The sequence below is a fragment of the Alligator mississippiensis genome, chromosome 5 (assembly GCF_030867095.1).
Source record: "Alligator mississippiensis isolate rAllMis1 chromosome 5, rAllMis1, whole genome shotgun sequence".
Taxonomy (NCBI): Eukaryota; Metazoa; Chordata; order Crocodylia; family Alligatoridae; genus Alligator; species Alligator mississippiensis.
This window is the reverse complement of record NC_081828.1, coordinates 114,885,980-114,910,582: the sequence shown is the minus strand read 5'-3', so window position 1 is coordinate 114,910,582 and position 24,603 is coordinate 114,885,980. Positions and strand designations below refer to the sequence as shown.

At 45.5% G+C, this 24,603-nt stretch overlaps 1 protein-coding gene across 1 annotated transcript in view; it reads left to right on the top strand.

Annotated features, from left to right (window-relative positions):
• The window catches only part of DROSHA (drosha ribonuclease III), a 115,700-nt gene that overhangs the window by 76,994 nt on the left and 14,103 nt on the right, over positions 1 to 24,603 (top strand). The window contains exons 21-25 of the mRNA XM_006276323.4: positions 2,707 to 2,806; positions 9,027 to 9,129; positions 15,034 to 15,104; positions 17,118 to 17,162; positions 18,293 to 18,450. Coding sequence (XP_006276385.2) covers positions 2,707 to 2,806; positions 9,027 to 9,129; positions 15,034 to 15,104; positions 17,118 to 17,162; positions 18,293 to 18,450 — 477 coding nt within the window. The remainder of the gene's footprint in view (positions 1 to 2,706; positions 2,807 to 9,026; positions 9,130 to 15,033; positions 15,105 to 17,117; positions 17,163 to 18,292; positions 18,451 to 24,603) is intronic.

Genomic DNA, 24,603 nt, shown 5'->3' with positions numbered 1-24,603 from the left:
TCAGTGAGAAAAGGTGTGTATCTGGTAATTTTTAATATGGAAATAGTTAGATAACTTAGAGAACTGTTTAAAAGAAGCTAATAGTGTCATAGGTCATATAAATCCTCTTGTATATCCTTTTCCTGATACCTATTAGCTATTCTCAATTAAAAGCTAAGTTTCTGTAAATAAACAACACTTAGGGTTTCAGCTTCTGTTTAGCAGGAATGGGATGGAGGAGCCAGCTAAATATTAAGCTCTGTCCCTCTTCTATACAACCATAACCCCGGAAAAAATCTTTTTTTTCTTCGTTTTGCCTTTCAAAACAAGTTGCATATTATATTCCAAGGTGTGTTGTATATGAGAAAATACAATATTTGCATCTATTTCTATTCAAGGAATTAATTACATGCTTACTTAACTGAAGCATGTATTTAAGTTGCATGTATTTCAAGGCCTTTTCTGGTTGCTTTGCTTGAATTGGGGTCCTTAATTTTATTGTCTTAACATGTTATTAACAAATCTATTCTTAAATAACCTAAATAATTTCACTTCATCTGAAAAAATGCTATCTCACTCTTTGTTCAGGTAATTAATACATATATTAGCTGCACTGAGTTATGTAAGACTTTATATGCTGTGGTATCTCGCAAGAAATTTATCATTTAACATGCAGGTTTTAAATACTTGAAATAAGATAACAATATGATCGATCAAAATTCCTATCTATTGTATTGAAAATAGGAGCCCAAAGGTCAAGTGACTAGTAATTTTGATTACTTTAACTTCCATGTAGCTAGCTTTTGAGGGGACCTAATTTAAAGGTTGCTTCATGGTATTTCAGGTTGGGCCTCTATAAATTGAGGTACCCAAAATCATGACTGTTACTTTAACCTGTCTTGGCTGGGTCATTTAATTCAATCTTTTTCTTGACTCATAGCCCATTTGTAACCCATGGTTGTACTGTTTCCTTAAATTAGTTCCTAAATTTTCTCATGAAGGAGTTCATTAAGCACATTTTAAAAGTCTCCATTTTTGTTAATTTTTTACTCTTCATTCTGTTAATGACATTTGACTGCCTGTCATACCTTCAATAAAAATAGACTAATTGATTTCACTTTTGTTTAGCCAGTCACTATTCAGGGTGAGTATGCTCAGGCTTTTGTGTATTTAGCATAGTTTAATAATGTTTGCTTTGCAGTCACCACAAGATTTTTTTTTTTTAATCTGAAGGAAAAATCTATTTTCATTAGCATTTAAAACTAGAAATTAGTTAAGCACTCCAAAAAAAAAAAAAAAAAAGCATCTGAATCACGATCCAAAGTTGATATAATATTTACCAGGGTTACCAACTCAAGGACTTTTTTTTCTGCACAATCTGCAAACGTTTTATTGACAACCAAACTTTTTTACTGACATAAGTTTTACATAAGATAAATTTAACTTGTGTGCCAGGCCCTGGACAGTAGTAACAAGGGCTGGGTTCAAATTTAGGATTTTAACACCAACTTCCTAAATCTGGTGTGAACCCCCACTCAAAAAAAACCTGGGAAAATAAATTTTAACTGGGTTTTTAAAAGTGTTTTATCCACCCACAAGCAATGCGAAACACAAACAGGGCTTATAACAGGGGCAAACCTGAACCTTAAACATTAAGTGAAACCCAAGCAGTTAATAGTCTCAGTCATTAGCAAGCCAACCCAGGGGAAGTACCACCTAGCCCAGTCCCTTGCGATGGGAGACTCACCACTATGACAGAGAAAAGTTACCATCAAATAGTAAGACTTAGGCCCACAAACAGTAAAACAGGCATGACTAGCCTCCAAACTTCTGAACTTTACTGCCTCCACCCCAGCAGTCCCCTATTTACCTTCATACACCTATTCACCTCCCCTGACCACACCCTGCACTATGCTGTCTGCTCCTAATCCCACCCCCCTAATATTAATCCCACTGGCCCTCCCTCTGTCCCAGCCCTACCACCACTGGTCAGTACTTCAGACCACCCAGTGCTGTGCAGCCCTGCCTACTTCCAAGGTGAGCAGATAATACAGGCAGGTGATAGCTGATGGGACACAGTGCCGACATATAGGTTGGGGAGGAAGAAGGGGCATCTGGAGGGTCCTGTGGACCCCCAAAGGCCTGACAGAGTTCCCTGCAGATTGCTGAGCTGCACTCTGCCAGAAGCAAGGTAGTCTGTTCTGTTCTGTCTGTCAGCCCCTGCATCCAGCCTCATTCCAGTGGATCTTCAGTCAAGCTCGCGGTTTCTTCGTATTTTACAGACAGCTCAGTTGTTTTATGGACTTTATGAACAAACATTTTTAGCCTTTTCTTTAGCAACCCTGTAGGGTTAAACACCTATAGGTCTGTGACATAAAGTAGCTAGAGACTGATAGTTCCTACCTGTGTTTCATCCCTCAGATAGTCAGTTCCCCTCCCCACCTCGGGTTTGGGTCCAACCTGCTGCTGAAGTCTATTACAGTTAGGGACTTGCTGATAAGATGATAATAGAGGCAATCTCAAGTATTTCAAAATTGCCTACAAAGTAATAAAAAACTTTCTTTGCTTAGTCTTTGTTTTAAAAAGATAATTTTCTTACTTCCAGTGAGATTTTCTGGGGACTGTGAGAACATGATAGGGTGTCAGCATTCCACAGAGCTACACAAAATTGATATGGGCATCTTGAATCTAAAGCATTTGAGAGTGACTTTTCCTTTTCTTTTTCAGTGTTCATCTGTACTATCTATTTCCAACTCTAGAGGAAGGAGGACTAGCTACGTATCGCACTGCCATCGTTCAGAATCAGCATCTTGCTATGTTGGCTAAGGTATGTGCAGACCATTTAATCTCTTTCTTTGTATGAATTAGTTTGCTGTGATATCTGGGAGTAGGTGGCTGGTTCTTGCTGCCCAATTTATATTAGTGTCTTTACCATATACTTTGAATTTGATTTTGATCACTAGTCATGTTATCAGGAGTTTTGAAGATAGGCTTTGAGTCTATCTTCAGTCACATGAGACACCGCAAACCATCTGCACCATCGGCTGCAATATCCACTGTCTCTCACAGACGAAAGAATGCCAATCAAACTTTGAGGAAGTAATATTTGAAATAGAGGGACCATTCAAGAGGAGGGTGTACTTCAGCTATAGGACAGAATGTGAGGATTTCCATTATTTAGTTATCCATTTATTTAAACTTTTTGGAGTTATACTTATCAATACTAAATAGGTATGTCACAGCGGGGTCCGTCAGGAGGGCTGCGATCTCCCTACGGCCCCCTTACCGTGCCAAGTCGGCCCAAGGGCACCCTTAAATTCTCGCCCGCCACGTCTTTGATGTTTGTGTATAGTTGGGAGGCTGCCTACGACTCCCTGGGTACGGTTAGCTGGGACCTCTGTCCCTGTGTGTTCCTGGACCCCCTGGGGGTCCCCCGGTATGATGGGTGCTCCCCAGGCAGCCTAGCCTCATGGGCTACGCGTGGCTCCTACCAACCCCTAATACCACACCCCAAGCCTCGCTGATGGAGTAGACACTGGTATGTCTCTCTCTATGTACACGACCCGTCTCTCGGGCCTCCTCTCTGTACTCTCGCCCCGCTCTCTGGGGCCTCCTCTATGGTCTAGCCCACTCTGGGCTCTCTCTAATACACAGCCCCTCACTGGGACTCTCACTGAGCCCACTCTGGGCCTTCCCTAAAAGTGCTGTCCTGCTCAGGGACCCTCTAGTGGGTCTCTGGGCCTTTAGGCCAACTGTACGGCTACCCCCTCTGATCCCGGCTCACCGCACTGCTATCCCCTTTTGCCGGGGACCACCACAGCACCTTGCCTATCTGAGGGCTGTTGCCGCACTAGCCTACAGCCGGGCTCGCTACGCTCATCTCGGCCTTCTCAATAGTCCCCCTTCTCTGGGACCTTACGCGCCCGCGCTGGGCTTCTCAATAGTATCACCCCCTCTCTGGGGCTCACTGTGCCCACTCTGGGGACTTCTCGGTAACGCCCCCTGACTCTCGGGCCCACCGCGCTGCTGCCCCCTTCTCCCAGGGCCCACCGTGCCACTACCCCCTCTCGCCGGGGGCAACCGCAGCAGTCTACCCTGCTTCGGGGTTTGCCACAGCACTAGCCCTTCTACAGAGGCTCACCATGCCCGCACTGGGCTTCCTAGTAATATTGCCCCCTCTCTGGGGCTCGTCGTGCCCTCGCTGGGGCTTCTCACAGCTGCCCCTCTCTGGGGCTGGGGTCTACATACCCCGCACACAACCCGGGGTCTACGTTCCCTGCCCGCAACCCACTGGTTGCACTTCTCACCGCAAGCTGCGCCTTCCTCAGGCGCTGGGGCCCCCACACTCCCGTGGGGCCCTTTATGAGGCCTCCTCCAACCCCTACAGCCTCACCTAAACCACCGGTGTAATAAACAACCACAAGCAAACACAAGCCTCTTGGCCACAACTTAACTCAACGTCACCTGGCTAAACCATGGTGCTCAAACCTCTTCAAGCTGCCCTTATCCACTCTGCTAGAGCAGTTCCTACAGTGCTTGCCTCCTAGCTCCTGCCTCTGTGACTGCTGGCAGGGAACTGCCAGCCTGGTCTCAGCCCTGGACTTTATAAGGGCCAGGCCCTGCCTCCTACAGGCAGCTGGCTCTCCTTAGTTGCCCTGGCAACCCGCAGCTGTGCTCGATATGTTCTGCCAGGGCTCTCTCTCTCCCTGGCAGTTTCTACTCCCTAGGAGCAGGCACTGAGGTGCCCTGTGACAAGGTAACTAGTGTGATGCTAACTAGATAATGGAAAATCAAATTTGGTTATTATAGAAGGCCATATGGCAATATACGTACAAAGAAAATCCAAGGGAGAAAAACCTCTTTGATTATTTTCTAATTTGAATGTCAGATAACACAAACCTAAAGAGTGAACAAAGAGCTTTAGTAATATATAATGTGGAAAAAAGAAGGTTCTCTATGAATTTAGTATATTAGATTTCATGAATTACATTTTAGTAACTTTTTTCTCTGATAATTAAGGTAAAACTATCACACAGACCCAATTTTAAATTATTTTCACAAAGATTTGGCAATCTCTTCTTCAGCCATGGTTTTGTTAACCAGTGAAAATCTTGCCATGTGCTTTTTTTTGTTGTTGTTACTCCCTCACTGCCCTTTTTTAAAATTAGTCCTACAGGTTGCAGAGTTACTAACATAAGGCAATAGACTGCAAAAGACTAATGTGTTGTGTATAGTCTATGGTTTCAGAATGCCCTTTTAATCCTTTCTCCATAGCCACTCAGTAATTTAAACAAGTGGTATCTACTCCAGAGTTACTGTCAAAGTTCGTGCGATTACTTTTATATCCTCTTGCTGTTCATTTCTTAAGAAGGCTAGTGGGGCAGGAAATGAACACAGTAATTTTCTTCCATGTGGCTTCTTTAAGTGTGTAATGAGAGACACTATGTAGATTACGGAAAATGACTGAGAAACTTTTGAATTCGAGACTTCATTTATAAATAAGTTGTTTAAACTGCCTGACACTTGAATTCATTTTCTCATTTTAAATCCTTTTCAGGTTCATATGCCCTTAAAAACGTGTTCATAATATTTTGAACAAAATAATAATATAATTATATAATAATGTAAGACATATAATAATCTGAATATAAGATGACCCCCAATAATTCGATTCTGTATATGGAAAAATATATTTTTTATAATTTTCTAGGTGTAGAATTTAATTTTCAGAGAGTTGTCTTGAATTTGTCCACCTTCCACTGCTACAACAGGGAAAATAGTGGCTACAGAAGGGAGTCAGGTGGCTGAGGTGCCCTCTGCTCCCCCCACCACTTCTTCCCTCTGCACAGTCCCTCCCCTCCTTACTGTCAAACCCCACTAACTCCCAAAGCATACCGTGCAAGTGAGCTGCACATGACGGAGGGGAGGGCAGCAGATGCCTGCCCTCCCATGAAAATTTGAAATGGAAGAAACTGAAAAACACTGACTTTGAAATAAACCTAACTATAGTAATGCAAATTATTATAGGTACTACAGGCTTAGTTGGTCCAGAATTGACTCATTTTAACTTGTTACAAACTGCTGCAAGTTTAAGCACATACTTCATAAACATACTTTTGAACACCACTTTTTTACCTTCTTCTATATAGTAGAAACTGCTTGATATTAGTCCACAACCAAAAGGCTCATGACTTGTCATATAGTGCATTGGGCAGGTCCCCAGTAGAGGCAACAGTGGTTCAAGCCAGGGTTATCCCACAGCCCAGCACTACTCAGTGCTACCCCCTTGCCCCAAATAATTCACATCCTCATTAGCCCCCCCCCCCCACACACTCATGAGTGGAACTGGGCATTCTTGTCTCAAGTCCTAGGACCCTCTAAAATGTATATGCAGATGAAGCTCAGGGCTGCCTGGTCCATCTCCTCCCTGTAGAGAGTGGAGTCACACTAATCACGTACGACAGGCTAGGAGAGGGGACAACAGAGATTATCAGCTACATAGAAGTTTGGTGGTGTTTGCCAGACATTTAAGGCTGGTGAAGAAACAGGAATAATTGGAAATGGGAAAGAAAGGCACTTCTCAGCTATGGGAGTGAAAGAGGAAGTCAAAATGTATTTGGTGTAGTGGTTCACCATGACTTAAAAAAAAGTTGGTCCTGAGGGGGACTGAGTACAATGGGCACTATATCTTATTCAGATGAGCTGCACTAAACTTGGCTTGTGGTATGCTGGCCCAATATGAGAGAGATTTTATGGGTATGCTGAGCCTGGGCTGTATTCAGTCAACTTCATAGTTGCTTTCCATGATTAAGCATATGATAGACAAGGCATTTAATGGTGGGGAGGAGGCAAGTTGGTATGTGAATATAAGATGAGGGGCTTTTTTTACCCATGCTGATTATGGGCAGAGGACTCTCTTGTATTTGAATAAACATGCTAGGTGTATAGCTTATTTGTTCAAATCTAAGACGACCCCCCCCAATTATTAGATTATAGATATTGAAAATGATCAATTTAATTTTCCATAACTAGAATCTGGTTGGTGGAGGGTCCTTTTAAATGCATCATCCCACCCCTACCACAGGGGAAAGTAGTGACAGGGGAAACAGTGTCTGGGGGGCAGCAGCCTGCACCATGCCCCTTTCCCCCCTACCTTGCTACTTGCCTCTTATGCCTGCCTCCCTGCTGTCTGTCCCTCCCCTAGTGCCTTCCTCCTCCTAATCTTTGTCCCCCTCACATTTGCAGCTGTTCTTGCTCTGTCTCAGGGGGAGCTTGAGAGACCTGGACAGGCCAGGCCAGGCAGTAGCAGTGGTTTGGGCTTCAGCCTCCAGCATCAGTTGGAGTTGGGATTGGGGCTGGGGCCAAAGCAACTCCATGAACCTTTTCCCTGCACTTCCCCTGCTTTGTGTGTTTCTTTCCCCATGCTCCACTTCCCCTGCATCCTAGGCATCCCTTTCACCATGCCCCTTCTCCTACACCCTTTCCCTGCACTCCCCTCATTCCACACATCCCTTCCCCATGATTCCCCTAGCACTACACACCTTTCCCCCATGTTTCCCCTTGGGTGATGTTTCAGTAGACTACTTACCCTTGTTAGTATTCCTATTTTGATCAGATATTGATGTCTTCGGGACCCATCTTTTATTTATCCTGTGTGCCCAAAATGCTGGCTTAATTTCAGGATTCCAGCCACCGGTTTCTATACAGCTGAAGTTATTTTATAATAGAAATTTAGAAAATATATCTTCGATCTGCCTTGATGAAATATGAAGTTAAAAATGTATCCAAAAAAAAGGCATTAAGACATCAGGAAAAAAAAAATGGGAACTGACATTAGAAGTTGAAAAATAGCCTTTAGGAAGTTTAAATTTAATATAAAAAACAATTAATTTTATTCTTTGATGTCAGTTCTCACAAGTAACTTGCCTCAACATATAAAGTGCAATGTAACTTAATAAGTGATGATTTCTTTTATTCTGTAAAGTGAATAGATATTAAACCACTGAAAACTCTGTGCTGTTTTTTTTAATTGAAATGCATGTAGACCATACATCTCTGAAATGTTTTAGTTCTCCACCCTCGCCTATTAAATACACTCTAGGGGGATGAAGTAGAAAGTTAATGAGAAATTGGTAGTAGAAACTTCCACTGGTTTAGGAAAAACCTATTCTAATACCCTTTTTTTGCAAGATACATAAATCTCCCTTTAAAAATCTGTTTTAATGGCTTTATGTCAAAGATGAATACATAAATGAAAACGAATAACTCCTGCATGCATTTCAATTCCAGAATTATAATATATTAGTACATAATGTATCTGACTCAGTACTTGTGAATCTTACTGGCAAGCTGTGCTGTAGATTATTAAATACATGATGTGAATAGCATGTCTGTGAGAAAAGCAAAGCTAGGTGGCAGTGTGGATTAATACACCAGTCTTCTCCTTGCAGTCAGTAGCAGTATTTATTACTGCCACCTGTTGACCCATCAGTCCCCGTTTACAGAGAGAATCTGCATTTTCATTGGACTGCTCAGTGCTGGTTTTTTTTCTCCTTGTGGTTTTTTTTCCTCCTCTTGTTTGTAAGATTTTTCTTCATCTTTAACTCTCACTTCTAGTGCCCCTTCATTGAGGAGCAACATGAAAAACATAGTATAATGACATCATTCAACCAGCATTGCATTGCATTTCTCCCCTCTTTCTTCCTACATGGTTCACTCTAGCTTTCCCTCCAGTGTTGGTTTTGTAATTTTCTGGGTTTTTTCCACTTAGGAACTTGACTCAGGAATTCAACATCAAACTGTTTGCTTGCATGCTAACAAGCTACCTGAGTGACCCAGCTGTATGTTTGAAGGCAGGTTATGTAGTCACTACTTTTCAGTTTTCCTTCAATGCAGTTGCTCTGCAATAATAATACTAAAAACAATAATACTGTCCCAAGGCCAAGGTACTTATATAATGACTGACTTCTTAAATACGTGATATTTTTATAGTACAAATGGTCTACAGTTTTGGCTGTCTTTTTCACATGTTGTGTTGATGTTTCTAGAAGCTGGAACTGGACCGGTTTATGCTTTATGCTCATGGACCTGACCTTTGCAGGGAATCAGACCTCCGCCATGCAATGGCAAACTGTTTTGAAGCCTTGATAGGTAAAATACATACTCTCTGTGGATGCATGCAAGTCTGTGTGCACATGTATGAATGTGTGATGTATTTGTAATATCATGAATATTCAGCCGTACAAGTGATTTAATTTTCTTGCTCTTGTGCATAATCATTTGTAACCTCCTCAATGCTCTAGCACTTTCTAGCTCCTCCATGCAGTCTTAGAATTTCATTTGACCAGCAGGGAATACTTCTTTGTCCTGAACGCCGTAGAAATTCCTCTAATACTGCGTTTCTGTTAAGGTGGTCAGGGATTTAGGATAAAGTTGCACATATGAAAAAAATGGGGAAACCTTTCAATGTAATTTTTTTAACTGTAAACAAAAGAGCTTTATATTGTAACTTTGCTTTTTGACTATTCTGCAGTGAGCATGTCTTTGTAGACTGGTCCTATCCTTAAAGCTTTACTTGTATTCATTATTATCCAGATTTAGCAGACAGTTGCAACCAGGTCACAGAATCGTCTTTTCTTTGTCTGCTTGTTACTTCTTAGTTACTAATGTAGGTGGAACAGGCAACAGCCAAGGACATTTTTTTGGCCTCTTTTCCCCAAAAACAACCTTGGCAATTCAGCAGCTTTAGGAAAAAGAAATATATCAAGTCAGCTTGAAAGGCACTAATGTCATATTCTGTGATTGACTGCTCTGGATCCTAGACAGAAGTAACATTTGTAGCGCTATATGTGCCTTTATAGTACTACAAGAGTTTAGCGGAGAAGTATTCATACCCCTTTTGTAGCACTTACACCATTTTTGTAGCATTAAAGTGCTGCTGTTTGAAACAACAACCTCTCTGTAGGTCTGCAAAATGTAACGATAGAGATTGTGTGTGGAAAATGAACCATATTGTGATGGGGTCTCTCGGTCCCCCAGCATCCCACAGTGATCTGCTCTTCCTTTCTCCCCTATCACAGGAAGAGGGAGAGAAAGCAGAATGAAAAGTTTATGAGCTCTGCTTCAATGATCAGCAATCACTAGAACTGGAGAGTGAGAATCCCTGTGAGCCTCTCTGCCTCAGTCTTCCAGTTTCAGTAGGGGGAGGAAAGGCATAACTGCAGCCCTCTTTCCACCAGGGCCTACAGTAGGCTCACTGATGGACTTTTCTCCTAAGCAGCTCCTTAGTTGAGCAATACTTACAGCACTATATATTGTTATGCCCCAGGTAACAAGTATCAATAAAGAGGGAGAACCATAGAATGTTTCTGCTGTTATCAACCAAATCGGATAAAACGAGGCTCACTGAGTGAGCTCATGCTCGCTGCTGATTTAAATGAACTCAGGCGATTAGTCAAGAACGCACTGCAGAGTAGGAGTTTTGAAGGGATGGGAGCCCAAGAAGGGTGGCTGTGCCTTAAGGAAACGATCCTTTGGGCACAAAGCCAGATGATCCCCGTGCGGGGTAAAAGAGGGAAAGGGGCCAAGAGGCTTCCCTGGCTGACCGCAGAAATCCAGGGCAGCCTAAGGACCAAAAGGGGAGCACATAAAAAGTGGAAACAGGGGGAGATCACCAAAGATGAATATACCTCCTCTGCTTGTGCTTGTAGAGAGGCAGTTAGACGGGCCAAAGCTACCATGGAGCTGAGGATGGCATCCCAAGTAAAGGACAACAAGAAATTGTTTTTTAGATATATAGGGAGTAAAAGGAACGCCCAGGGAGGAATAGGACCCCTGCTAAATGGGCAGAAACAATTGGTGACGGACAGGGGGGACAAGGCTGAGCTCCTCAACGAGTTCTTTGCCTCAGTGTTCCTAAGTGAGGGGCACGACAAGTCTCTCACTGGGGTTGTAGAGAGGCAGCAGCAAGGCGCCAGACTTCCATGCGTAAACCCTGAGATGGTGCAGAGTCACTTGGAAGAACTGGATGCCTTTAAGTCGGCAGGCCCGGATGAGCTCCATCCGAGGGTGCTGAAGGCACTGGCCGACATCATTGCAGAGCCACTGGCGGGAATATTTGAACGCTCATGGCGCATGGGCCAAGTCCCGGAGGACTGGAAAAGGGCCAATGTGGTCCCCATTTTCAAGAAGGGGAGGAAGGAGGACCCGGGCAACTATAGGCCAGTCAGTCTCACCTCCATCCTAGGCAAAGTCTTTGAAAAAATTATCAAGGCTTACATATGCGAGAGCCCGGCAGGACAAATTATGCTGAGGGGAAACCAGCACAGGTTCGTGGCAGGCAGATCGTGCCTGACCAATCTAGTCTCTTTTTATGACCAGGTTACGAAATGCCTGGACACAGGAGGAGGGGCGGATGTCGTATACTTAGACTTCAGGAAGGCCTTTGATACGGTATCCCACCCCATACTGGTGAACAAGTTAAGAGGCTGTGACTTGGATGACTACACAGTCCGGTGGGTGGCGAATTGGCTGGAAGGTCACACCCAGAGAGTCGTGGTGGATGGGTCGGCTTCGACCTGGAAGGGTGTGGGCAGTGGGGTCCCGCAGGGCTCGGTCCTTGGACTGATACTGTTTAATGTCTTCATCAGTGACTTGGACGAGGGGGTGAAATGTACTCTGTCCAAGTTTGCAAATGACACAAAGCTATGGGGAGAAGTGGACACGCCAGAGGGCAGGGAACAGCTGCAAGCAGACCTGGACAGGTTAGACAAGTGGGCAGAAAACAACAGAATGCAGTTCAACAAGGAGAAATGCAAAGTGCTGCACCTAGGGAGGAAAAATGTCCAGCACACCTACAGCCTAAGGAATGACCTGCTGGGTGGCACAGAAGTGGAAAGGGATCTTGGAGTCCTAGTGGACTCCAAGATGAACATGAGTCGGCAGTGTGATGAAGCCATCAGAAAAGCCAATGGCACTTTATCATGCATCAGCAGATGCATGACGAATAGGTCCAAGGAGGTGATACTTCCCCTCTATCGGGCGCTGGTCAGACCGCAGTTGGAGTACTGCGTGCAATTCTGGGCGCCGCAATTCAAGAGGGATGCGGATAACCTGGAGAGGGTCCAGAGAAGGGCCACTCGTATGGTTAAGGGCCTGCAGACCAAGCCGTACGAGGAGAGACTAGAGAAACTGGACCTTTTCAGCCTCCGCAAGAGAAGGTGGAGAGGCGACCTTGTGGCTGCCTATAAGTTCATCACGGGGGCACAGAAGGGAATTGGTGAGTATTTATTCACCAAGGCGCCCCCGGGGGTTACAAGAAATAATGGCCACAAGCTAGCAGAGAGCAGATTTAGATTGGACATTAGGAGGAACTTCTTCACAGTTCGAGTGGCCAAGGTCTGGAACGGGCTCCCAAGGGAGGTGGTGCTCTCCCCTACCCTGGTGGTCTTCAAGAGGAGGTTAGATAAGCATCTGGCTGGGGTCATCTAGACCCAGCACACTTTCCTGCCTATGCAGGGGGTCGGACTCGATGATCTATTGAGGTCCCTTCCAACCCTAACATCTATGAATCTATGAGGCAGCAGACAGAAGGTCTTCATTGAATCTGTCACAGGAAGGCTCTACTTTATATTGTATTTCATTTATAATTCCTTTTTTATTCCTGTTGAACAGAAATAAACAAAATCTGCTGATAAAAATGTACGTAGATAAACCTAGTCATTCAGATTTATACTTTGCAATCGATAATTCAAATACGTTGAGTACAGTATTGACTGTATAAAATAACTCTTGTTCCAGGCCCCTCTCAAGCTTTTGCACTACACTAGCTCCTAATGCATTTTATGCTGGCCCTGAAAAATATACTGTCATTTGCTTAGACGGTAACAGCTATATGCATTCTGCCTTGGGCTATAATGCATTTCATCTGATCAAGAAGTAAGAGTTCCCCTTTTAACTGTGCTTCACTTTTTCATGAATGCTTTCATCTTTAATTTACAAATAAAAAAAGAAACAGAAAAATGATCACTAGATTTGTATCTACTGGTATTTCAAATGTTTTCTCCTGGTAGGAGGTTGTAGTTGTTGTATTGCGGGGATCTGATTTACTAAGAAAAGCAGGCCTGCTATTACAAGAAGTTACATGTGTAAGTAAGGTTTTCTAGGGCTGTCTGTAAAAGGCCGGAGGTTGTTTGGTGTGGGGGAAGAGAAGCACCTAGGACTCCTCTATTTAATGTTAAGAAATAAACGACCAGAGTCCTTTTCCCTAAAATAAAAATGATGTCCAAAAAATATAAGGAGTGCTCTGGTGTCAATACTAACATAATTTATTTCTGGCAAGCTTTTCCACAGATGCCACACACTGTTGTCCGTTCTTACCCATTCTTGTGGCTATTTTCTGAAAAGCTCTAATTACAAAAGCTCTAATTATTTCTTGTTTTGGAATAAGGACTTGAAATATGGCAGGGGTCTGACCACTGTGGAGGGCAGTGCCTTTTGCACTACCCGTAAAAATATTGTGTACATGTGCCCAAGGAAAAAGTAAACACTTGTAGATTGTTTGAAACCAATGTTTGGTAGCTAACCTAAGGAAATCCATGCTATAGCTACTATTGCTATCCTCCTAATTTACCCTCTGTTTTATACACATTGGCTGAATATTTCCTTAAATCAGCAGTGGGCAACTTTTTTCTGGCAGTGGGCTAGAATGACTGAGCTCAGGTTCAAAGTAGGCTGGTGCTAGGATCTGTCTGCTACAGCTGCCACCAGCTGACTGCAGCATAGTATGGGCAAAGTTCCCTGCTCCCCAAGCACGGCATGATGTAGTACAGTACAGACTAAGTCAACCACTGCCTTGGCCCACAGCTCTGCTGGCCATATCTAGCCTGCAGGCCATAGTTTGCCAGCCTATGTAGTCTTAAATTACATGCATATTTGTATATGCCTTCTGTGCATGTGTATAGCAGATGACACACAGGACACCATCCTAGTTGGAGCTCTTGGATACTAGTTGTTACTAGTATTATTTTTTGTCATTCCCCTCTGATCTTGCTCTAAAGCATTCATTTCAAACCATGATCCAAGACATCATTTTGGCTTTTTTCCTATATAAAATTGCTGCCAAGTCCTCAGAGTTTTAACAACAGAGCACTCAGTATGCTAATACACCAAACTTTGGGGTTTGGGACAGGGAAAAAAATATTACTGTAATAGAGCAGTGGTTTTCAACCTTTTTTTATTTGCACATCCTTAAAATTTGAGTGGAGGTGTGGAGCCCTTTGGAAATTTTGAATTGCAGGTGCAGACCCCTTTGAATTGTAAGTGTGGGTATTCACATACTTTTGATTGATCATAGTCCTCTTTTGCAGACCCCTTAGACATAGTCTGCACACCCCCAGACCCTGCGGGAGAAAAAAATTGAACAATGTGGAATACTGGGACTGACAGGTTTGAAAGCAGAGCAGAGTATTGCCAAGAGGCAGAATATACACAGTTTATACCTTAATGTTGCAATTTATTTCATGGTTATCAGTTTCCACATGTACACAGGCGACTAGTAGGAAGGTAAGGGGGGGCACATGCCCTCTCTGACAGGGCCGTCCCCGCCACTGCCAGCAGCTTATGCAGGTGCTCGCCAGCCCCATCCCCTCTGCTGGCTTCTGCGGGTGCCCCCCCAGACTCAGGAGGCACCAGTCACCCATGCAGATACATAATGTAAAAGAGAATTTTAGCTACCTGATGACTTGAAAAAATGTATAACGTACGATTACAAGTAACTTCTTCTGGCACATCATTTGGCATTGCTGATTTACATTTGTGGGATTCTAAAAATTATTGCTCTTTTTACCTGTTTTACACTGTCAATATTGTCAGAAATTAGATTCTTTATTTCTTTTAGAAAAGTTCATTTTTTATTTTAATTATTAGCAGTAAAATGGAAAATTGTCATTTTAAAAAATCAGTCATCAAGACAGGAGGTCAGGAATTTGAAATATCTTTGTATTTCTATATATATAACCTTTTTCTTTCCTGTTTTGTACTGTGTGTCCCATATAGGTGCTGTTTACCTAGAAGGAAGCCTAGAAGAAGCCAAACAATTATTTGGGCGTTTACTGTTTAATGATAAGGTATTTGTCATTTTTTATGAACTGAATCACTTTAAATGAAATTTTATTTGTTTGTCTGTTTTGTTTTGTTTTTTTTTTAATTTGGCAGTTATATGTGTTAAAATCTGATTTTTAGAGATCAGGGTTGAAAAAAAATATATTTCTGATCTTGAGATCAGAGCTATTGAATAAAACACAATATTTGGTGATAGCAAGTTTGCTGCTCCCATGTAAAGCAGGATAACTTTTGAATTAGATGATGTTTCTTCAAGAGAACAGTGTTTGCTCAGGGTATAAAGAGCATACAGTGCATGAATCTTGAATTCCATTTCAAGTGTTTTACCACCAATGGTTTGTGCTAGAGACCTGAAGGTTCATTTGAACTGCAGACCTGTGCAAGGGGTCAGTATATTTCCAAATCATAGAATTACTGTTTTATCTGTTTAATTGTTTTTTTTAACTACATAGGAGATTACATGCAAAAAAAATCTGCAGTAAAAGAACATTATGGTTGCAATCAAAGGAAACCTTAAGTCTGCCATTTCCTAATTCTAGAGTGCTTGCCTTTGCAATCTCAACATCTTTTAAATGTCAGGGTTTTTTGTTCTGTTTTGTTTTATGTAACGTATAACTAAAATTGGGAATTCATGAGTGCATGGTTTTACTAGTATGATTATGAAATGGCCTGTTTTTTCCACAAGAAAGACAACTGTAAATGAGTTGCACAGATCGTGCACATGCATTCTTGATAGAATTGTTATATCACATCACACCATTCTGTAATCTTTATATACTACATATATAACAAAAGCATAGTTTTAGATGCATCTTAAAAATTTTATTGGAATTATATTTTTGTATTCCCGCTATTCTTAGAGAGGTGTTTCAGCTATATAGTTAAGTTCTCTTTCATGTTAGAAAATGTTGTTTACATTTACATAGTAGCTACCTGGAAAATAGACCAGATCTCAGTGGGTTTCAAACTTTTTTAGTCATGTACCCCTTTACCTGCAAAATATTGCTGCTCATACCCCTACGTCTGACACATCTCTGGTTGCTTATTACTTAGGAAGGGTCTTGACACTGACATCAATATGTAGCAGCCCCATTATTCACTGTGTGTTGACCAATCAGAAGCTTCACTGCCATTATTAAAATTTAAACATGTACTCTTTGGGAAAGTGCTACATACCCATGGGGGCTTGCATAGATAATGTGTGAAAACCACTGCACTAGATAAAGACTAAGTAGAAGGCCAGTGAGATGAAAGTCTTGTTCATTTATAATAGGGATGCTTAAACCCTGGGCCCACAGGCCATATCTGCAGAACCATGGCATCTGGCCCAGAAGGCTTCCCATAGCTTCAGAGATTTGGCAGCATAGGTTTGGTGGCTATTAATACTGCCATCCCTCCACTGCTGCCAAATTAGGGCTGGGACTTGGTCATCTTACATGTTTAAGGAAGACCTAATACTTATGTGCTGGAGTATTTAGGTATTAACTACAACGTAAATTATGCAGTGCCCAGGAATGAATTAATTAGTATTTTTCTGTAAGGTCTGTAGGTCTATGAAAAATAATGTTTGTTAGAAATAAAATTATTTTGTAGCACACTAAAACTCAGTGTTTATATGCTGTTGGGTGCCTATAATGAAGGAAACCAACATGAAATACAGTATTTTCTTAGTCTTAGCTTTTGGTCACATTTAAACTGGATGCTGAGAAGTTGTGGAAATAAGTAAGACCAACAACCTAAACAAATTATATGTATTTTTTTTAACTTTTTTAAACCAGTTTTTATTTGGTTCAAAGATTTTTTTGCCGTTTTGACATAAGCTAATTGGGAGAACTACAGGCAGTTTGAATAGTGAATACACTATTTTCAAAATTAGTTTGCCAGCAGTATTGAATTTGCAATAAGCAGAGTCAGCATCTGAAATAGTTCAGTATTTCAAGTAATGACATTTTATTTAGTACTGTGGAATTTGTTAAATGACTCCCCTGAGCAGTAAAGGCATCTCTCAATGTTTGCAGGACCTGCGGGATGTATGGCTTAATTATCCTCTACACCCACTCCAAGTAAGTGTGTCCCTTTCTATAATAAATTTCATAGCTGTGTTTTATTTCCAGAGATGCTTTTCATAGCATTCAGCTGTCTTGACACCTTTAGAAAATTTACTAACAAGTAGCCAGATGAACATATACATTTGCCTTTGTGAATTTTTGTAAATAATGAGCCTCCAACTCTTTGAGGATTAATCGTTTTCCTTTCCTTGGCTTGGATTTGATATATGACTGGAGTTACAGCAAGATAAATCTACTGAGAGGTAGCATTTTGACTTCTTCCTGTTTATCTCCTGTACCTAGAAAAAGGTCTATGAAAACAGTTTCTGCATATAACTCACTAGCCTTACCATTTAGATATTAAGTTAATCATAGGAAGTGTAAGGAATTTTATTGCAGAATTTTTGCTCTAGTGCTTGATCCACAGTCATTTCTGTAACTTTGGTGTGGGATGGGGTCTGGGATAGTGGGGCAAGTCTGAAATCTGGCTCTCTTTCCTTGCTTGTTTATGAAATCTGTGGTTGGTTTAGTCACTATCTTGGAGACCTTGAATAAAATCCACGGGATTCCTGTGTGGGGACCTTAGACAAGTTGTTTAGCCTCTCTGTGCCTCAATTGTCCATCTCTAAAATGGGGGTAACAGCACTTCAGTCTTCCTGAGGATCATTTTTTTTTTTTTTATACCTTCTTGATGGTGGCTCTTGTTTCTGCAGAGATCACTAAACTGATGCCACCCAGTTTACTTTCACCATAGGGTCGCTAATTATTTCTCTTTCCTACCTCCACTTGAGCAGGAGATTTTGTTTCTTACTTGTCCCAGAAACCATGTTGGATACTGATTTGGCATTTATACTTTTGCTGTTGGCCAGAACTAGCATTTCAGAAATTCAAAGCTACCTGAATAATGTTCTTTTGAATTTGGATTTTGGTTTCTACTTTTCAGTTTAATGGAAAGAAGTAGTAATGGAACTTTTACCTGCATCTTGATTATCCAGGCATCAACCCAAGTATGAGGGGGCCATGAACAGTCTACCATTGCTTACAGATAGCCACCGTTTTGCAGTAGACTTCTGTTCTCTGAAGAGATCTTTACTCTGAATATATGGTAACCTTTGTTCTTTGGTTTGCTCTTTTTTTCTTTACAGCTGCAAGAATCCAACACTGACCGACAGCTCATTGAGACATCTCCAGTTCTCCAGAAACTAACAGAGTTTGAGGAAGCAATTGGAGTTATTTTTACTCATGTTCGGCTTCTAGCACGTGCCTTCACCTTGAGAACTGTGGGGTTTAACCATCTGACTCTGTAAGTACAAAGTTGGGTTGCACGTGTAACTCTTTTTAATCTCTAATTTCACCAGTTTTCCCTTCTTTAAGAAGCAACTCTGTGGGCACATCTACATGTGCAGTTAGCTGTGACTAAATTTACTGTGCATTAGCTTAATGTTCAGTAACCAATTTTTGGCAGGTGTCTACACGTGCAGGCACTTGGCAGCACTTTGGAGCCATGTTGAAGCCAGACCCTGCTGCCAGTACTTGGCAACCATCTTTAAAACAGCCCCCGCTCTATGTTGTCTGGGCAGACACTTCCTCTGCTGAGAGAAGCAGTGTAGCATGGACACAAGCAGCATGTGGGAGCTCCGCTTCTGCCTCAGCTACACTTCTCAGCCATGGCTGCCCCAACTCCTGGCCTTGGCACCCAGGAACAAATCCCCTGATCCTCCTGGTGACCTCAGTTGTTCTGCTGGCCCTCTGCCATCACCAGCATCTGGGTTACAGCCATCTCACTTTGCCCAGCTCTCCCCACACACAGCAACTGCCTTGGCGACCACTGCATGCCCTCCCAAGGCCCCTGCTGCTGTCAGCCATGATGATGAGGGGCTCCAGGAGGTTAATGTTGGCCAGCATCCCTGTGAGGCACATCCGGGTCCTTGTATGTGTGACCTTGAGACCAACAGCGGGGTTGGGCCCAGGCGGGTGGTGGTGGACCTCAGATATGGGCTAGGCCAGGGGCTCCTATAGGCTGGAGGCACCTGAAGACCTCCTCCCAGGCTCAGGTGAGGGCCTGCTGCAGGGCAGCATCCAGCTGCCAGGAGCCCTGTGGGGCCAGGAACAGGGGGCCGGGCAATTGGGGGCATGCATGCGACCACCAGGCCCAGGACAGTGTCCAGGACCCAACAGTCATAGTCATAGTCTGTGGCCTCCACTGCCTGTGCCTGGTTGGCCCCTTGCTGCCTGAGCAGCTCCATCTGCTCCTGCTCCAGGCTCTCTATGACAGCACTTGCTGTGCCTTGTCCTGTGCATCCTTCTGCGTGGTTTTCCAGGCAGTGTTCTCTGCCCATCACTTCTCCACATGGGCCAAGCCCTCCTCCCACCAGGAATGCACTAGTGCCTCCTACTTCACCAGGTGCTGGAGCAGGAAGGTGCAGTCTGCTGGTGCAGTCAGCAGGCTCCAGAGCTGAGTGGCTGTGACAGAGGAAAGAGCCTTGTAGAGGAAAGAGACAGAAGCTTGGCCTTGCAGAGGAAAGAGACAGAAGCTTTTTGTAAGAGTTTGCAACATTTCAGAGATAAGATGTTCTGCACCATGGACTGTGCACTGCTTGGCCTTAGTTTGGGGGTCAGCTGTGCACAGGTGCTCAGGAACCATGGTAAGTCTGGCTGGTTCAGGCAGACGGCACAGGGGACACAATGGTGGGAGTCTATTACAGACCTCCCACCCAAAGTCCTGAACTTGACCAGGAGTTTGCCCAGGAACTGGCTGAGACAGCTTGCTTCAGGACCATGGTTGTCATGCGTGACTTCAATTACCCAGACATCTCGTGGGAGGATCGCTCAGCAAAATCTGAGCAGTCGCAGAGCTTCCTCTCGTGCGTGGATGACCTCTACCTGACTCAAGAAGTCTATGGGCCAACGAGAGGCAAAGCGCTGGTCGACCTGGTACTGGCTACTGGGGATGACCTAGTTGGTGACCTAGTGATCGATGGGAAGCTGGGTGACAGCGACCACGAGCTGATCACTTTCACCATCCGCCGAAAAGCTGGCAAGTCAGTCAGCAACACGGAAGTCCTTGACTTCAGGAAAGCCGACTTTGACAAGCTCAGGAGGCTTGTCAGTGAGGCCCTAAGGGACTGTGACCACAGGGAGAGGGGAGTTCAAGAAGAGTGGTTGCTCCTCAAGGGAGCGATCCTCAATGCACAAACTAAGTCTATTCCATCTCGGAGGAAAGACAGCAAGAGGGCACAGCAGTCCCCCTGGCTCTCCAGGGACCTAGCAGACCTCCTGAGGCTAAAAAGAAAGACCTACAAAGGATGGAGGATGGGAGTCACCTCCAAGGAGGATTATTCTGCACTGGTCCGGTCCTGTAGGGAGCTGACCAGGAAACCCAAGGCTGCAACTGAACTCCAACTAGCTTTGAGCATCAAGGACAATAAAAAGTCCTTTTTCAGATACGTGGGGAGCCGGAGGAAAAGCAGGGGCAACGTTGGACCCCTGCTGAACCAGATGGGGCAACTGACACCCAAGAAAAAGCCAACCTATTAAATAAGTACTTTGCGTCAGTCTTTCATCAGCCCCATGGGACGCCCATGCCCACTACAGGGCCGGGAAGTCCGGGTGAGGGTGATCCCCTGCCCTCCATTAATGCTGACTTTGTGAAGGAACATCTTGAGAAGCTGGATACCTTCAAGTCAGCCGGCCCTGACAATCTTCACCCCAGGGTACTCAAGGAGCTGGTGAGCATCATAGCCCAGCCTCTAGCGTGGATCTTTGAAAACTCTTGGCGCTCTGGTGTAGTGCCCGAAGACTGGAAGAAGGCCAATGTGGTGCCTATCTTCAAGAAAGGGAGGAAAGTGGATCCGGCTAACTATAGGCCCATCAGCCTGACTTCTATCCCGGGGAAGATCTTAGAAAAGTTTATTAAGGAGGCCATCCTTAGTGGACTGGCCAAAGCCAACATCTTAAGGGATAGCCAGCATGGGTTTGTTGCGGGTAGGTCTTGCTTGACCAATCTCATTTCCTTCTACGACCAGGTGACCTATCACCTGGACAAGGGAGATGAGATTGATGTCATATATCTTGACTTCAAAAAAGCCTTCGATCTGGTGTCCCATGATCGTCTCTTGGAGAAACTGGCCAATTGTCGCCTTGGATCCTCCACGATCCACTGGCTGGAAAATTGGCTCCGGGGTCGGACCCAGAGGGTAGTAATTGATGGAAGTCATTCATCGTGGTGTCCTGTGACCAGTGGGGTCCCCCAGGGCTCTGTCCTTGGACCCATACTGTTCAACATCTTCATTAACGATGTGGACACTGGAGTCAGAAGCGGACTGGCCAAGTTCACAGATGACACCAAACTTTGGGGCAAAACATCCACACCAGAAGACAGGCGGATGATCCAGGCTGACCTGGACAGGCTCAGCAAGTGGGCGGACGAGAATCTGATGGTGTTCAACGCTGATAAATGCAAGGTTCTCCACCTTGGGAAGAAAAACCCGCAGCATCCTTATAGGCTTGGCAGTGCTATGTTGGCTAGCACTATGGAAGAAAGAGATTTGGGGGTCATCATTGACCACAAGATGAACATGAGCCTGCAATGCGATGCTGCAGCTAGTAAAGCGACCAAAACGCTGGCTTGCATCCATAGATGCTTCTCAAGCAAATCCCGGGACGTCATTCTCCCCCTGTACTCGGCCTTAGTGAGGCCGCAGCTGGAGTACTGTGTCCAGTTTTGGGCTCCACAATTCAAAAAGGATGTGGAGAAGCTTGAGAGAGTCCAGAGAAGAGCCACGCGCATGATCAGAGGTCAGGGAAGCAGACCCTACGATGACAGGCTGAGAGCCCTGGGGCTCTTTAGCCTGGAAAAGCGCAGGCTCAGGGGTGATCTGATGGCCACCTATAAGTTTATCAGGGGTGACCACCAGTATCTGGGGGAACGTTTGTTCACCAGAGCGCCCCAAGGGATGACAGGGTCGAATGGTCATAAACTACTACAAGATCATTTCAGGCTGGACATAAGGAAGAATTTCTTTACTGTCCGAGCCCCCAAGGTCTGGAACAGCCTGCCACCGGAGGTTGTTCAAGCGCCTTCATTGAACACCTTCAAGATGAAACTGGATGCTTATCTTGCTGGGATCCTATGACCCCAGCTGACTTCCTGCCCTTTGGGCGGGGGGCTGGACTCGATGATCTTCTGAGGTCCCTTCCAGCCCTAATGTCTATGAAATCTATGAAAGGTCCAGGCTCAGGCCCAGGCAGCTACTGGCCGAGCCCCAGATCCCCAGGTGCTCCCCCGTGGTTTGCAGGCAGTTGGGTGCCGGTCACAGGCACTCTGCCTCCCTCACCCCTACCCAAGGTGGGCCTGACCGGGCTCCTGGAAACATGTGCTACTATGGGTCTAGACCCTGCTCCCCTCCCTCCCTCGCAGGCCAGCTGGTCTGTTTTGCACTGCTGCCCAGCCCACAGTGCCTAGGCTTGGGGCACATGGGGCTCCCAGACACCTGGGATCGGGTCTGACCATGTCCCTACCCTCCCTGATGAGAGTCAACTCCTCCTCATGCCACCACTGCACCCCAAGCATGCTCATGTTGCGTGTGCCCTAAGCAGTGCATGATAAGCTGTTTGTACAGACTGAGGGGTGCCCAGGTCCTTCTGCTGCTGATCTTCCTGGTGCCATGGGAACACCTGAGCTCCTGGTTTGGGACCCTGAGCTATGACATCACAGGGGGCAAGCCTGGGCTGCCCCAGTACCTCTGCCTGGAGGGTTACCTGTGGCAGTGCTATGGGTCCCTGCCCTCTGCTGCCAAGGAGAACTCTGCTGCTGACATCAACGCCTTCCTTGTGGTGTGAGAGGCCCATGCCCACCCAGATGTGGGGACATGGGCTGCTAAAAGTTTTGAACTGTGTCCTGCCTCTCTTCATGCTGTGGGGTGGAACCCAGGGCCAAGGGAATGTGCGCAGGCCAGGCAGGGGTGGGGGACAGGGGCTGGGTCCAGGGGACAGGGCTTGGCCCAAGGCAGGGGTTGGGGCTGGGAGGGCCCGTCCCCCAGTGCAGGATTTACCATGTGGCAGTGGCTGTCAAGGATGGCAGCTCAATACGGGCCTCCCCATTGATGATAACAGCTGGGTGCACCCAGTATCATCAGCCCATGGTGCAGAGTGGGCTGGCACTCAGCCAAGAGCGCCCCCCCCTCCCAGGGAGGAGGTGGTGCTGGTGGTGGTCGGTGGTATCCTGGCTGGCCACTCCTCATTGCTGAGTCTGGGGTTGCAGAGCTGTCGAGGCATCCTTGGGTTGGGCTCCCCGAGCTGCTAGTAGATGCAGCAGCCAGGAGGTGGGTGAGGCGGGATGCTGAGCACCTGAGGTCCCCTCCTACAGTGACTTGTCACCAGAGAGATCATGGGAGGCCGGGGGCTCAGGCAGGCCGCTCCTGCTGGCGAACACTGCAGGGTTGCGACCTGGATCACAGGGCACCAAAATCCTGGTCAGCTGCCACATAAAGGGCATGGTCTTGCAGGTATAACTGGGCCAATGATTGTGGTCAGTCATGGCCACCCGCTGTTCTTCCAAGGCCTCGATTTTTATGCGGCACTGCCGCACAGACTAGAAATGCCCTCACTCCCATGCACTGCATCATAAATATGAGTGTTTGAGTACCACCCCATGCAAACTGCCTCTGTACTTCTGCATCACCCCAGAACTGCATGATGAGGTCTCCAATCTGTTCCTGGCTGTAGTTGGGGCCCTGGATGGAAGGCTCAGGTGTGTGCAGGGTCAGGCCTGGATGGGGAGGACATGCTGGTGATGCATCTCACACCGACTCTCTGGGCCCCTGTGCAGCTGTCCCTGTGTGGCCGGCCCTGGACAGTGGCCAGCAGCACTCAGCACAAGGGCATGACAAGGGATTGGGAGCCATGTGGCAGAGGCAGTGGGCCACTGCACCTGCAAACACAGGAGACACTGCTGGGGGTGAGCAGCAGGAGGGAGCAGGTGCTGGACCTGCTGTCAGAGACGGACAGCCAGCAGCCCTGGAGAGATCTCAGGGCTGGGCAGGGGGCACAGCAGGCTGCATCCCTTTACAACACTCACTTGTGGATAAGCAGCAGCTCTGGCTAGGGGACAGGACTGGCAGAGGCTGCCTGTGTCCTGTCTAGGGAGGCACACAGGGCCTACAGTGTTCCTGTGCATAGAACACAGGAGCACTGGACTCAGTGATCTCACAAGAACCCTTCTAGCCCTAAACTTCTGTGAATCTGTAAAACAGGCTTGTCCAGGCTCCTGTGCAGTGTGCGCCCCAGGGCACAAAATTGCTGTAGGCTTTTATAGCCTGCAGCTAGGGGCTGCCACAGAGGCAGCCCAGCCGTGGGCAGAAGCAGCTCCCAGGCAGGAGCCTCAGGCCAGCCCCTCAGTGGCTGGGCAGACCCAGCACTAAGCTTAGTGCCGGGTTGCATCTACACATGTTTACTG